This window comes from Orcinus orca, chromosome 12, assembly GCF_937001465.1.
Source record: "Orcinus orca chromosome 12, mOrcOrc1.1, whole genome shotgun sequence".
Classification (NCBI taxonomy): domain Eukaryota; kingdom Metazoa; phylum Chordata; class Mammalia; order Artiodactyla; family Delphinidae; genus Orcinus; species Orcinus orca.
In genome coordinates this window covers 47,792,093-47,806,492 of record NC_064570.1, presented here as the reverse complement: position 1 = coordinate 47,806,492, position 14,400 = coordinate 47,792,093, and the positions used below count along the sequence as shown (strand labels likewise).

The window sequence follows — 14,400 nt, the reverse complement described above, 5'->3', positions numbered from 1 at the left end:
TTCTTCCGGTTTCAGCTTCTCAAGTGTAAACTCTCCTCCAACTTCTGTTTTTAGACATTTTCCAGTGTGTTTAAATAAGTCCCCCCCCCGCTACACACAGTTATTATCTGCAAGAGGATTTACTTGACCACTTCACTCCGATGCCATTAACAGAAGTTGATAGCAAATAATTTAAAAACCACTCCTAAGTGACATATAACTACCAAATAACCTTTAGGGTGGCAATAAAATGGTCAAATCAAGTACAGTTTACTCATTCCTAAATTGTGTAGTTGCCAGAGAGCACCATGCTCCAAAAGTCATTGGGACTTTGTTAAATACTATTTTGCATTTTAATCTCAGTTTTAATATATTGTTTCATTTTATTTGAGGCTGTTAGACCAAGGTTCAGATATTATAGAGCAGAGCTGTCTTGAAAGAGGCCAAGATCAAGTGGAAATGGGGGTTGGAGCTCTCAAAACAGGGCAAAAAAATATTTATCAACCTTAAAATAACTATAGTAAATCTTCCCTGTGGGTGTTTTCAATTGTAAACACTTTGTCCTTGCAGTCATTTACATCTGCATAATTATAACACCTGCAAGTGAAAATCTTTTAAAATATTAAACCTACCCACTTTCTCCAAGTGATTTGCATTCTCCTTTGGCCATGCACTGAGAGCTGAGGATTTGTTCTTAGTATGGAGTTGGAAACAAAGAGGGTCTGGATAGGGAAATTGGAAAGCTGATTGTTATGTTTTAAAAAAGATTTCCCAACCTGGCTATTTTTTGGATGTTTCTCTCTGTAACATCAAACACACATACATTCAAATAAGAGTATACAAGCACATTCTAAAGCCTTTCTTTCTTCTTTTTTTTTTTTTTTAAGGGAAATGGGCTTTTGTATTATAGTTAACTTGAATCATAGAGGAGTGCCAACAACCTCAAAATCAATTCATTAGATACATGTGTACGCTGCTCCTCCAACAGCAGTAAATATATAAAGTACAATTCATTGAGAAATACCTAATGAGAAAGAGGTCTACTATGAAGTCATTAGCATTTTAAAATGTATCCGTATTTTATTACTAACATACATTTGAGAAACAGTATTGCAAATGTGAAGAAGGTACAACAGTCTGTAACAATGTTTGCTGATTAGGGATTCCAAGCTGGTAAAATTTCAGGAGATCTTTAAGCCCTTCTTCATTACATATTTTTTGACATCTGTGTTTTTTAAGGTGATTAGCACATTCTATATGGTGTTCTGGTTGGACCTCTGTTTGCATATATGTTACTAGATGGAAATTATTGGAAGGTAGAGAAATCTTTTAGTTGTTTTTATATTCTCAGCAGCCTAGGATAGTGCCTAGAACATAATAGGCACTTTTACTTGGAAAAGTTGTTATTCCATATTTTAAATAGTACCTCTTCCATTGAAAAATATTTGCTCTTCAGCAACATTAGGAAACCCTGTGTGGGTGTTTGGTTGAATTACATAGAGGGATTAGGGCTAGTTTGCATTTTTTTAAACAAAAATTTTACCATGGTGGGTATAGTGACTATGTCTTCAGTTTCTCAGTTTCTGTTATTAATAATAATCATAGTCAGACTTGGAAGGGGTAAAAGAGAACAACAGTCTCTTTCATTTTTATGGTGTATAGCATAAAACCCATAAGACCTTGGATTCTTTGTCATGCCATGTTAAAATTTTACAAAAATGAGAAATTTTATGAGTTCACAGTGCCTAGTAATATATTCATTCAAGAATTAATTTCTTGGTCACCTAATTGATGATGAAGGAGTCAAGAATATACAGTGGAGAAAAGACAGCCTCTTCAATAAGTGGTGCTGGGGAAACTGGACAGCTACACGTAAAATAATGAAATTAGAACATTCCCTAACACCATACACAAAAATAAGTTCAAAATGGATTAAAAACCTAAATGTAAGGCCGGACACTATAAAACTCTTAGGTGAAAACATAGGCAGAACACTCTTTGACATAAATCGCAGCAAGATCTTTTTTGACCCACCTCCTAGAGAAATGGAAATAAAAACAAAAGTAAACAAATGGGATCTAATTAAACTTAAAAGTGTTTGCATAGGAAAGGAAACCACAAACAAAAGAAAAAGACAACCCTCAGAATGGGAGAAAATATTTGCAAATGAAGCAACCAACAAGGGATTAATCTCCAAAATATACAAACAGCTCATGCAGCTCAATATCAAGAAAACAACCCAATCAAAAAACGGGTGGAAGATCTAAATAGACATTTCTCCAAAGAAGACATATAGATGGCCAAAAAGCACATGAAACGATGTTCAACATCACTGATTATTAGAGAAACGCAAATCAAAGCTACAATGAGATATCACCTCACACTGGTCAGAATGGGCATCATAAAAAAATCTACAAATGGGGACTTCCCTGGTGGCGCAGTGGATAAGACTCCGCACTCCCAATGCAGGAGGCCCTCGTTCGATTGCTGGTCAGGGAACTAGATCCCACACACTCACTACAGCTAAGGAGCCCGCCTGCCACAGCTAAGACCTGGCACAACCAAATAAATAAATAAATATTTTTAAAAGACTCTACAAACAATAAATGCTGGAGAGGGTGTGGAGAAAAGGGAACTCTCCTACACTGTTGGTGGGGATATAAATTGGTAGCCACTATGGAGAACAGTATGGAGGTTCCTTAAAAAACTAAAAATAGGGCTTCCCTGGTGGCGCAGTGGTTGGGGGTCTGCCTGCCGATGCAGGGGACGCGGGTTCGTGCCCCGGTCTGGGAGGATCCCGCATGCCGCGGAGCGGCTGGGCCCGTGAGCCATGGCCGATGAGCCTGCGCGTCCGGAGCCTGTGCTCCGCAACGGGAGAGGCCACAGCAGTGAGAGGCCCGCGTACCGCAAAAAAAAAAAAAAAAAAAAAAAAAAACAACACTAAAAATAGAGCTACCATATGACCCAGCAATTTCACTCCTGGGCAGATATTCAGAGAAAATCATAATTTGAGAAGATACATGTACCCCCAATGTTCACTGCAGCACTGTTTACCATAGCCAGGACATGGAAACAACCTAAATGTCCATCAACAGAGGAATGGTTAAAGAAGATGTGGTATATATATACAGTAGAATATTAGTCATAAAAAAGAACAACATAATGCCATTTGCAGCAACATGGATGGACGTAGAGATTGTCATACTGAGTGAAGTAAGTCAGACACAGAAAGGCAAATATATGATATTGCTTATATGTGGAATCTTAAAAAAAAAAGGGTACAAATGAACTTATTTACAAAGCAGAAGTAGAGTCACAGGTGTGGAAAACAAACTTATCGTTACCAGGGGATAAGAGGGGAAGGGATAAATTGGAAGATTGAGATTGACATACACACACTACTATATATAAAATAGATAACTGATAAGAACCTGCTGTATAGGACAGTGAACTCTACTCAGTACTCTCTGTAATGGCCTATATGGGAAAAGAATATTAGAAAAAAAGAGTGGATATATGTATATGTATAACTGATTCATTTTGCAGTACACCTGAAACTAACACAACATTGTAAATCAACTATACTCCAATAAAAGTTTTTTAAAAAATGAATTTCTTGAATTTCCTGGTGGTCTAATGGTTAGGACTACCTGCTTCCACTGCAGGGGGCATGGGTTCAGTCCCTGGTTCGGGAAGTTAAGATCCCGCATGCAGTGCAGTGCGGCCAAAAATTAAAAAAAAAAAAAAGAGTCTCGCTTAATCTTCACAAGAATTAATTTCTTCTTGAATTTGTTCAGAAGATAGACCGAACCTCATCTGTTCCTAATTTTTATTGTAACATAAGATGTTGGGGAGGGACTTCCCTGGTGGCGCAGTGGTTGAGAATCTGCCTGCCAATGCAGGGGACACGGGTTCGAGCCCTGGTCTGGGAAGATCCCACATGTTGCGGAGCAACTAGGCCCGTGAGCCACAACTACTGAGCCTGTGCATCTGGAGCCTGTGACCTGCAACAAGAGAGGCTGCGACAGTGAAAGGCCCACACACCGCAATGAAGAGTAGCCCCTGCTTGCCGCAACTAGAGAAAGCCCTCGCACAGAAACGAAGACCCAACACAGCCAAAAATAAATAAATAAATTTATTTAAAAAAAAAATGATGTTGGGGGACTTCCCTGGCGGTCCAGTGGTTAAGACTCCCCACTTCCACTGCAGGGGCATGGGTTCCGTCACTGGTCGGGGAACTAAGATCCTGCATGCCGCGTGGTGTGGCCAAAAATTAAAAAAAGAAAAAAAAGATGTTGGAACTTTAACAGAGGCATTAAGGTACAAGAGTGTGAAATTTGGAAGTGGGGTATTTCATGTTCAAGAACCAGTTAGAGGCTCTAAAACACATAAGAAGGATACTTATGGGTCATGGAAGAACATTTTGTGAGGATTCTTTTAAAAATTATGCTGTTGCTTCCCCCCCCACACACACCATGGGAGAACTGGGGGTACAGGCTCACTTGATATCTAGTGCGAGGAGCTTTAGAGGGGCCACCTAGAGATTTAAAGAATTCTCTTCAGTTAGGGGGTACAGAGGACTGAGGTCTGGATCCCCTGAGAAATCCGTCAAGGAGAGAACTGTAGCTGGCTGACTGCTCCCACAGCAAGAGGTAGGCTGTGCTGGAATTTGCCTACACTCCAGTGTTTGTCCGGGCAAAGGAAATATGAATACTTCCTGCAGAGCAGAGGCAGGCCTAGTGGAGGAGAGAGGCGGCCTGGAGCTGTTTTAATTCCTGCCCAAATAAACTGCCTAGAAGGGCAATGAGGCTCCAACAGTGAGTCTTTTAAGTGACAGCCAAAAAGCCAGGAGGAGAATGAACTATCCACTGAACTGTCCATGTCGGTGGAGCTATAGCCAGAAGAAACTCTGAGGTGAGACTCTGAAGAACCCACAGAAGTGCATCTGAGGAAAAGAGTCCACTTCAGACATCACCAGACAGGCCTTTTGGCAGGACCTCTTAAGTTGGAATCTCGTTGCCTTCCGTCTCCCAGCACTCCTCTCTCTCATATCCACTTTGGAGACAACAGCAGCTAGGGCAGGGGAGAAGGGTCATGGAAAAGAGACATAGCTGAGCTTACTCTTTTCCCAGCTGGGGGTGGGAAAAGAGATTTGATTACCTAGTGAAGATTGGTTTGTAACCTAAAGTGACTGTAGGACTTTGTTACTTAGCACTGGCTAGAAGAAACGTGTGGGCCTGCTGAGTGGTCATCCAGTGCCAGGGGAACATTTTCTCCCTGCATACATTTTAAGAGGATAGCCGAGACAAAAATAAAGTTATATTTGATTATATCCTGCAGTTAGTGCATGTTCAGTGGACATAAAAATTCTGTAAAAATTTTCACGTTTGGCATTGCAGTAGTCCGAAATCTATGGTAATGCATTAAGCCTTATTTTTATTCTTGAAAAGTGCCTTGACTTATGTGAGCATTACATGCAATGCTGCTGTATGTTCTTAGATTTCTTTTTTTCTGGCCGGACCACACGGAATGCGGGATCGTAGTTTCCTGGGATCGAACCCGTGCCCCCTGCAGTGGAAATGCGGTGTCCTCCTAACCACTGGACCTCCAGGGAATTCCGCTCTTGGATTTCTTAAAGTGGGCTCCAATTTAGTGTTGGTGTTTCACTTAATTGTAAAAGCACCTTTATCCAAAAATAAAGGTTAGGATGCTATTCTTCTAGTCTGCCTAGGTTGTTTAGGTTGTTTCATAAACAGGATAGATGACTAAACTTTTTTTGAATAAGATTAAATTATTATAAATCAGTGACATTTTTATATAACATAGACTAAAAAATTTGCACTTCTCCTTGAGCAAGCCCATACTAAACAGCTCTGCACATCTGGGGTTGAGGTTGTGCTAGTTCATCTGGCCAATCGCCTCTCTGCTGTCCACTTCTGAATTCCCCCACCAACACCTAAGCCAAGACTGCATTGTTTGTACAGTCTCTTCATTGTGTGTGTGTGTGTGTGTGTGTTTTATTGAAGTGTAGTTGATTTACAGTGTTGTACCAATCTCTGCTGTACAGCAAAGTGACTCAGTTATACCCATATAGACTTTCTTTTTTTATATATTCTTTTCCATTATGGTTTATCACAGGATATTGAATATAGTTCCCTGTGCTATACATTAGGACCTTGTTGTTTATCCATTCTAAATGTGGTAGTTTGTGTCTACCAACCCCAAACTCCCAGTCAATCCCTCTCCATCTTCCCTCCTCCTTGGCAACCACAAGTCTGTTTTCTATGTCTATGAGTCTGTTTCTGTTTTGTAGATAGGTTCATTTGTGCCATATTTTAGATTCCACATATAAGTGATATCATATGGTATTTGTCTTTCTCTTTCTGACTTCGCTTAGTATGATAATCTCTATTTGCATCCCATTGTGTTTTGTTTTAAGATCATAGTCTCCTTTCTCGTAAGGGAAGAAAGAAAAGAGAATTAAGGCTGATTAAAATATACATAATTAAAAAAATAATTTAAAAGGTAAGAAGGCAAATAATTAAATGAAATTGTTAGTCTGGTGAAGATCCATTTGGACCACATTATTAAGAAATGGTCATTAGCACAGGATCTGGACTTAATTCCTTTGCTGAGGAAATAGAGTAATATACTAGTAGACTGTCAGAGCTGGATGGAGCATTGGAGATCATCTGTTTCATTTTATAAGACAATTTGTTGTTGTTGTTAAAACTCTGAATTATTAATTGTTCCTGTGCTAGATGCAGAGGTTTAGATACATTTTCTCTAATCCTAATAATTCTGGAAAAGTCTGTGTTCAATTCCCTTTCCAGATGAGAAAACAGACTCAGAGGAAGTGACCTGCTGAAGGATATATTGTAGTTACAGAGCTGGGGGATTTGGACCCAGGTCTGTTTGTTTTATAGCTCATGTTCACTTAGGCCCCACTAGTTTATATACTTTTTAAGAATTTACAGACTTGATATCCTATAAGATCACTCATTTCTTGGGCACAAATTTATGATCATTTGTACTCAGTATGTTTCTCTTTTTGGCTTTCCTTTTGTTTTGGTCTTTACAGATCAGAACAGGAAATTATGACCTGATTCTTAAATCTTTTCTATTGTGAAAGATAGCATACTTTCAGAAAAGAAGATAAAATGTATGTATGGTTTTATAAGTAAAGTGAATACACAGTAACTGTTAACCCAGGTCAACAAACAGCCTACCTGTGTACTACTTGATTCCTTTAACAAAAGCACAAAGCCCAGACTCTAGGCAAATGTTCAGTTCTTATCTACTGGGTCCAGATGGTTATAATTCCTTTTTCTCCCCTGAGTTTCACCACTGTATTGAGTTCGGTGGTCATCATTTCTTTGCAGTTTGATCACCTAGGCATGTGTTCCTAAACGTATCTCAATTTTTTGAAATAAATTTCTTTCCATAGATTAGAAGTTGCTTAAAATTAACCATAGATATCAGGATAGAGATTAATAGTGATTAGGTCACAGGAGAATGTTTGATTTATTTAAGAATACAAACTTTTCAAGAGTTCCATTAAACACAAATAATTGCTTTGCTAATTATAATTAGTATTGGTCAGTCCTTTCATCTGTGATTCAGATTTGTTACTTATTCCAACTTCCCCCCATTCATCAATCTGGGTAATACCTTTTCTGCATTAATACTGTTCTGAATATGTATTATATCTTATTAGGTAAGGACAAATAGAATTTACCATGTCATAATGTCCCTTTGTTTCCTCTTTTACAGCATGGGTAAGTTCTCTCTCCATGGGGATGATTTTCTTCTGCTGCCCAATTGTCAGCGTCTTCACAGACGTGTTTGGTTGCCGGAGAACAGCTGTCGTGGGTGCTGCTGTTGGATTTGTTGGACTCGTATCAAGTTCTTTTGTAAGGTAAGGACTTGGCTTCTTCATGTCGCTTTTCAAAAACTGTTAGCTACCTTAAAGATTTCCTTTTAGAAACTTTGCTGTTTACAAGGAAAAATCCTCCTTTTCAGCACTTAAACTAAGCAGCGTCACTTAACGCATTGTTGTCTACAGCAGCAAATCAGAGCTTGTGAATTTGAATGCTTTTGCTTGCAGTGCCTCAGAGTTAGATGTCAGTCAGGATACATATGTTCTCTGGAGCCAAGAAAAAATGTTTCTCCTTTTGTTTTTTCCATTCACAGAAGAATCTTAACTCATAACAGTAAGTTGTCTAAAACAATGGGCTGAGTTTATGGTCAGCTCAGTCTGAGCCCCAAAGGGTATGAGAAGTGGTATTTTGAAGTGGTTGTTCATAGGCTTGATATGAAATATTTTTATTAATGAAATCCAGACTTTGCTATTTATTTCAACCCAGGTAGAGAATTCCTGCCTGCATTCTTTATTTTATTTTATTTATTTTTAAAATTTTATTTATTATTTTTATACAGCGGGTTCTTATTAGTTATCCATTTCATACTTATTAGTGTATACATGTCAATCCCAATCTCCCAATTCATCACACTACCACCCTGCCCACCGCCACTCTCCCCTCTGGTGTCCATACGTTTGGTCTCTACATCTGCGTCTTTGCCCTGCACACCGGTTGATCTGTACCATTTTTCTAGGTTCCACATATATGCGTTAATATACGATATTTGTTTTTCTCTTTCTCACTTAACTTCACTCTGTATGACAGTCTCTAGATCCATCCACGTCTCTACAAATGACCCAATTTTGTTCCTTTTTATGGTTGAGTAATATTCCATTGTATAAATGTACCACATCTTCTTTATCCATTCGTCTGTCGATGGGCATTTAGGTTGCTTCCATGACCTGGCTGTTGTAAATAGTGCTGCAATGAACACTGAGGTGCATGTGTCTTTTTGAATTATGGTTTTCTGTGGGTATATGCCCAGTAGTGGGATTGCTGGGTCATATGGTAATTCTATTTTTAGAATTACCATACTGTTCTCCATAGTGGCTGTATCAATTTACATTCCCACCAACAGTGCAAGAGGGTTCCCTTTTCTCCACACCCTCTCCAGCATTTGTTGTTGGTAGATTTTCTGATGATGCCCATTCTAACTGGTGTGAGGTGATACCTCATTGTAGTTTTGATTTGCATTTCTCTAATAACTAGTGATGTTGAGTAGCTTTTCATGTGCTTCTTGGCCATCTCTATGTCTTCTTTGGAGAAATGTCTGTTTAGGTCTTCTGCCCATTTTTTGATTGGGTTGTTTGTTTCTTAAATATTGAGCTGCATGAGTTGTTTATATATTTTAGAGATTTATATATTTATAAATCTTTTTAGAGATTATCCTTTGTCCGTTGATTCGTTTGCAAATATTTTCTCTCATTCTGAGGGTTGTCTTTTTGTCTTGTTTGTAGTTTCCTTTGCCTTGCAAAAGCTGTTAAGTTTCATTAGGTCCCATTTGTTTATTTTTGTTTTTATTTCCATTACTCTAGGAGGTAGATCAAAAAAGATCTTGCTGTGATTTATGTCAAAGAGTGTTCTTCCTGTGTTTTCCTCTAAGAGTTTTATAGTGTCTGATCTTACATTTAGGTCTTTAATCGTTTCGACTTTATTTTTGTTTATGGTGTCAGGGAGTGTTCTAATTTCATTCTTTTACATATAGTTGTCCAGTTTTCCCAGCACCACTTATTGAAGAAGCTGTCTTTTCTCCATTGTATATCTGTGCCTCCTTTGTCATAGATTAGTTGACCAAAGGTGCGTGGGTTTATCTCTGGGCTTTCTATCCTGTTCCATTGATCTATAGTTCTGTTTTTGTGCCAGTACCATATTGTCTTGATTACTGTAGCTTTGTAGTATAGTCTGAAGTCAGGGAGTCTGATTCCTCCAGCTCCAGTTTTTTCCCTCAGGCTGCTTTGGCTATTCGGGGTCTTTTGTGTCTCCATACAAATTTTAAGATTTTTTTATTCTAGTTCTGTAAAAAAAAATGCCATTTGTAATTTGATAGGGATTGCACTGAATCTGTAGATTGCTTTGGGTAGTATAGTCATTTTCACAATATTGATTCCTCCAATCTAAGAACATGGTATATCTCTTCATCTGTTTGTATCATCTTTAATTTCTTTCATCAGTGTCTTACAGTTTTCTGAGTACTGGTCTTTTACCTCCTTAGGTAGGTTTATTCCTAGGTATTTTATTCTTTTTGTTGCAGTGGTAAATGGGAGTGTTTCCTTAATTTCTCTTTCAGATTTTTCATCATTAGTGTATAGGAATGCAAGAGATTTCTATGCATTAATTTTGTATCCCACTATTCTACGAGATTCATTGATTAGCTCTAGTTGTTTTCTGGTGGCATATTTAGGATTCTCTACGTATAGTATCATGTCATCTGTAAACAGTGACTGTTTTACTTCTTCTTTTCCAATTTGTATTCCTTTTATTTCTTTTTCTTCTCTGATTGCCATGGCTAGGACTTCCAAAACTATGTTGAATAATAGGGGCGAGACTGGACATCCTTGTCTTGTTCCTGATCTTAGAGAAAATGCTTTCAGTTTTTCACCATTGAGAATGATGTTTGCTATGGGTTTATCATATATGGCCTTTATTATGTTGAGGTAGTTTCCCTGTGTGCCCACTTTCTGGAGAGTTTTTATCATAAATGGCTGTTGAATTTTGTAAAAAGCTTTTTCTGCATCTATTGAGATGATCATATGGTTTTTATTCTTCAGTTTGGTAATATGGTGTATCACATTGATTTGCGTATATTGCAGAATCCTTGTATCCCTGGGATAAATCCCACTTGATCAAGGTGTATGATCCTTTTAATGTGTTGTTGGATTCTGTTTGCTACGATTTTGTTGAGGATTGTTGCGTCTGTATTCATTAGTGATATTAGTCTGTAATTTTCTTTTTTTGTAGTATCTCTGTCTGGTTTTGGTATCAGGGTGATGGTGGCCTCATAGAATGAGTTTGGGAGCGTTCCTTCCTCTGCAATATTTTGGAAGAGTTTGAGAAGGATAGGTGTTAGCTCTTCTCTAAATGTTTGATAGAATTCACTGGTGAAGCTATCTGGTCCTGCAGTTTTGTTTGTTGGAAGATTTTTTTTTTCTTTTGCGGTATGTGGGCCTCTCACTGTTGTGGCCTCTCCTGTTGCGGAGCACAGGCTCCGGATGCGCAGAGTCAGCGGCCATGGCTCACGGGCCCAGCCGCTCCGTGGGATGTGGGATCTTCCTGGACCGGGGCAGGAACCCGTGTCCCCTGCATCTGCAGGTGAACTGTCAACCACTGTGCCACCAGGGAAGCCCTGTTGGAAGATTTTTAATCACAGTTTCAATTTCCTTACTTGTGAGTGGTCTGTTCATATCTTCTGTTTCTTCCTGGTTCAGTCTTGGAAGTTTTAACCTTTCTAAGAATTTGTCCATTTCTTCCAGGTTGTCCATTTTATTGGCATAGAGTTGCTTGTAGCAGTCTCTTAGGATGCTTTGTATTTCTGCAGTGTCTGTTGTAACTTCTATTTCATTTCTAATTTTATTGATTTGAGTCCTCTCCCTCTTTTTCTTGATGAGTCTGGCTAAAGGTTCATCAGTTTTGTTTATCTTCTCAAAGAACCAGCTTTTTGTTTTATTGATCTTTGCTGTTGTTTTCTTTGTTTCTATTTCATTTATTTCTGCTCTGATCTTTATGATTTCTTTCCTTCTACTAACTTTGGGTTTTGTTTGCTCTTTCTCTAGTTGTTTTACGTATAAGGTTAGATTGTTTATTTGAGGTTTTTATTGTTTCTTGAGTTAGGCTTGTATTGCTATAAACTTCCCTCTTAGAACTGCTTTTGCTGCATCCCATAGGTTTTGGATCATCGTGTTTTCATTGTCATTTGTCTCTAGGTATTTTTTGATTTCCTCTTTGATTTCTTCTGTGATCTCTTGGTTATTTAGTAACGTATTGTTTAGGCTCCATGTGTTTGTGTTTTTTACATTTTTTTCCCTGTAATTTATTTCTAATCTCATAGTGTTGTGGTCAGAAAAGATGCTTGATATGATTTCAGTTTTCTTAAATTTACTGAGGCTTGATTTGTGACCCAAGATGTGATCTAGCTTGGAGAATGTTCTGTGCACACTTGAGAAGAAAGTGTAATCTGCTGTTTTTGGATGGAATGTCCTATAAATATCAGTTAAATCTATCTGGTCTGTTGTGTCATTTAAAGCTTCTGTTTCCTTATTTATTTTCATTTTGGATGATCTGTCCATTGGTGTATGTGAGGTGTTAAAGTCCCCAACTATTTTGTGTTACTGTCGATTTCCTCTTTTACATCTGTTAGCAGTTGCCTTATGTATTGAGGTGCTCCTACGTTGGGTGCATAAATATTTACAATTGTTATATCTTCTTCTTGGATAGATCCCTTGATCATTATGTAGTGTCCTTCCTTGTCTCTTGTAACATTCTTTATTTTAAAGTCTATTTTGTCTGATATGAGTATTGCTACTGCAGCTTTCTTTTGATTTCCGTTTGCACTGAATATCTTTTTCTGTCCCCTCACTTTCAGTCTGGATATGTCCCTAGGTTTGAAGTAGGTCTCTTGTAGACAGCATATATATGGGTCTTGTTTTTGTATCCATTCAGTGAGCTTGTGTCGTTTGGTTGGAGCATTTAATCCATTCACATTTAAGGTAATTATTGATATGTATGTTCCTATTACCATTTTCTTTTGTTTGTTTTTGTTTTTTTGCGGTACGCGGGCCTCTCACTGCTGTGGCCTCTCTCGTTGCGGAGCACAGGCTCCGGACACACAGGCTCCGGACGCGCAGGCTCCGGATACGCAGGCTCAGCTGCCATGGCTTACGGGCCTAGCCACTCCGCGGCATGTGGGATCCTCCCAGACCAGGGCATGAACCCGTGTCCCCTGCATCGGCAGGCAGACTCTCAACCACTGTGCCACCAGGGAAGCCCATATTACCATTTTCTTCATTGTTATGGGTTTGTTTTTGTAGGTTCTTTTCTTCTCTTGTGTTTCCCACTTAGAGAAGTTCCTTTAGCATTTGTTGTAGAGCTGGTTTGGTGGTGCTGAATTTTCTTAGCTTTTGCTTGTCTGTAAAGCTTTTGATTTCTCCATCGAATCTGAATGACATCCTTTCTAGGTAGAGTAATCTTGGTAGTAGGTTCTTCCCTTTCATCATCACTTTAAATAATCATGCCACTACCTTCTGGCTTGTAGAGTTTCCGCTGAGAAATCAGCTGTTAACCTTCTGGGAGTTCCCTTGTATGTTATTTGTCGTTTTTCCCTTGTTGCTTTCAATAATTTTTCTTTGTCTTTAATTTTTGTTAGCTTGATTACTATGTGTCTTGGCGTGTTTCTCCTTGGGTTTATCCTGCCTGGGACTCTTTTTAAAAAAAGAACAATGCTGAAATTTAAAAAGATGATGACAAAATGAAGTGGTCAAATGCAGCTTAAAATAAAACTTCCTATCAACACTCTTTTCCCTGTGTCTGTTAAAAGCTGTTGTGCACTGCAGAGGAACTAACTGCAAAGAGCTGGTGGGCACATTACCATAGAAGCACCTCTACCTCCAGCTCCAGTTCTGCCTGTAAATACCCTTTCATTGTCCAAATAATCCCCAGTTAGTGAAACACTGGTTTAATAGGTAGGTCTGGCTAACAGGAGGTGATTAACAAGAAAAACCTTAAGATGATTTTCATCCTGTCTCTACTTTAGTAGTTAATTTTCATCCTTTGCCTTTCTCTTCCCTAGCTATCTTCGTGCTCTAGTTGAAAAGCATTATTGTGGTTATTAGAAAAAAAAAATCAAACTTATGTTGCTTGCCATCTTTATTTTTTTTTAATTTATTTTATTTTTGGCTGCTTGGGTTTTCGTTGTTGCTTGTGGGTTTTCTCTAGTTTTGGCGAGTGGGGGCTACTCCTCGTTGTGGTGCGTGGGCTTCTCATTGCAGTGGCTTCTCTTGTCACGGAGCGTGGGCTCTAGGCACGTGGGCTTCAATAGTTGTGACACATGGGCTCAGTAGTTATGGCTCACGGGCTCTAGAGCGCAGGCTCAGTAGTTGTGGCACATGGGCTTAGTTGCTCCTTGGCATGTGGGATCTTCCTGGCCCAGGGCCCGAACCTGTGTCTGCTGCATTGGCAGGTGGATTCCTAACCACTGTGCCAACAGGGAAGCCCCTACCCTGTTTTTTTTTTTTTTTGCAGTACACGGGCCTCTCACTGTTGAGGCCTCTCCCACTGCGGAACACAGGCTCCGGATGCACAGGCACCCCGGCCATGGCTCACGGGCCCAGCCGCTCCGCGGAATGTGGGATCTTCCCGGACCGGGGCACGAACCCGTGTCCCCTGCATTGGCAGGCGGACTCTCAACCACTGCGCCACCAGGGAAGCCCTATTTTTATTTTTTATTTTATTTTTTTGTTCCTGTAATCTTTATTTATTTGTTTATTTATTTTGGTTGCACCACGCA

General features: G+C 39.1%; 1 protein-coding gene across 1 annotated transcript in view; it reads left to right on the top strand.

Moving 5' to 3' along the window:
• SLC16A10 (solute carrier family 16 member 10) overlaps positions 1-14,400 on the top strand; it is a 142,669-nt gene that overhangs the window by 79,055 nt on the left and 49,214 nt on the right. The window contains exon 2 of the mRNA XM_004264718.4: positions 7,753-7,897. Within this exon, the coding sequence (XP_004264766.2) occupies positions 7,753-7,897 (145 nt within the window). The remainder of the gene's footprint in view (positions 1-7,752; positions 7,898-14,400) is intronic.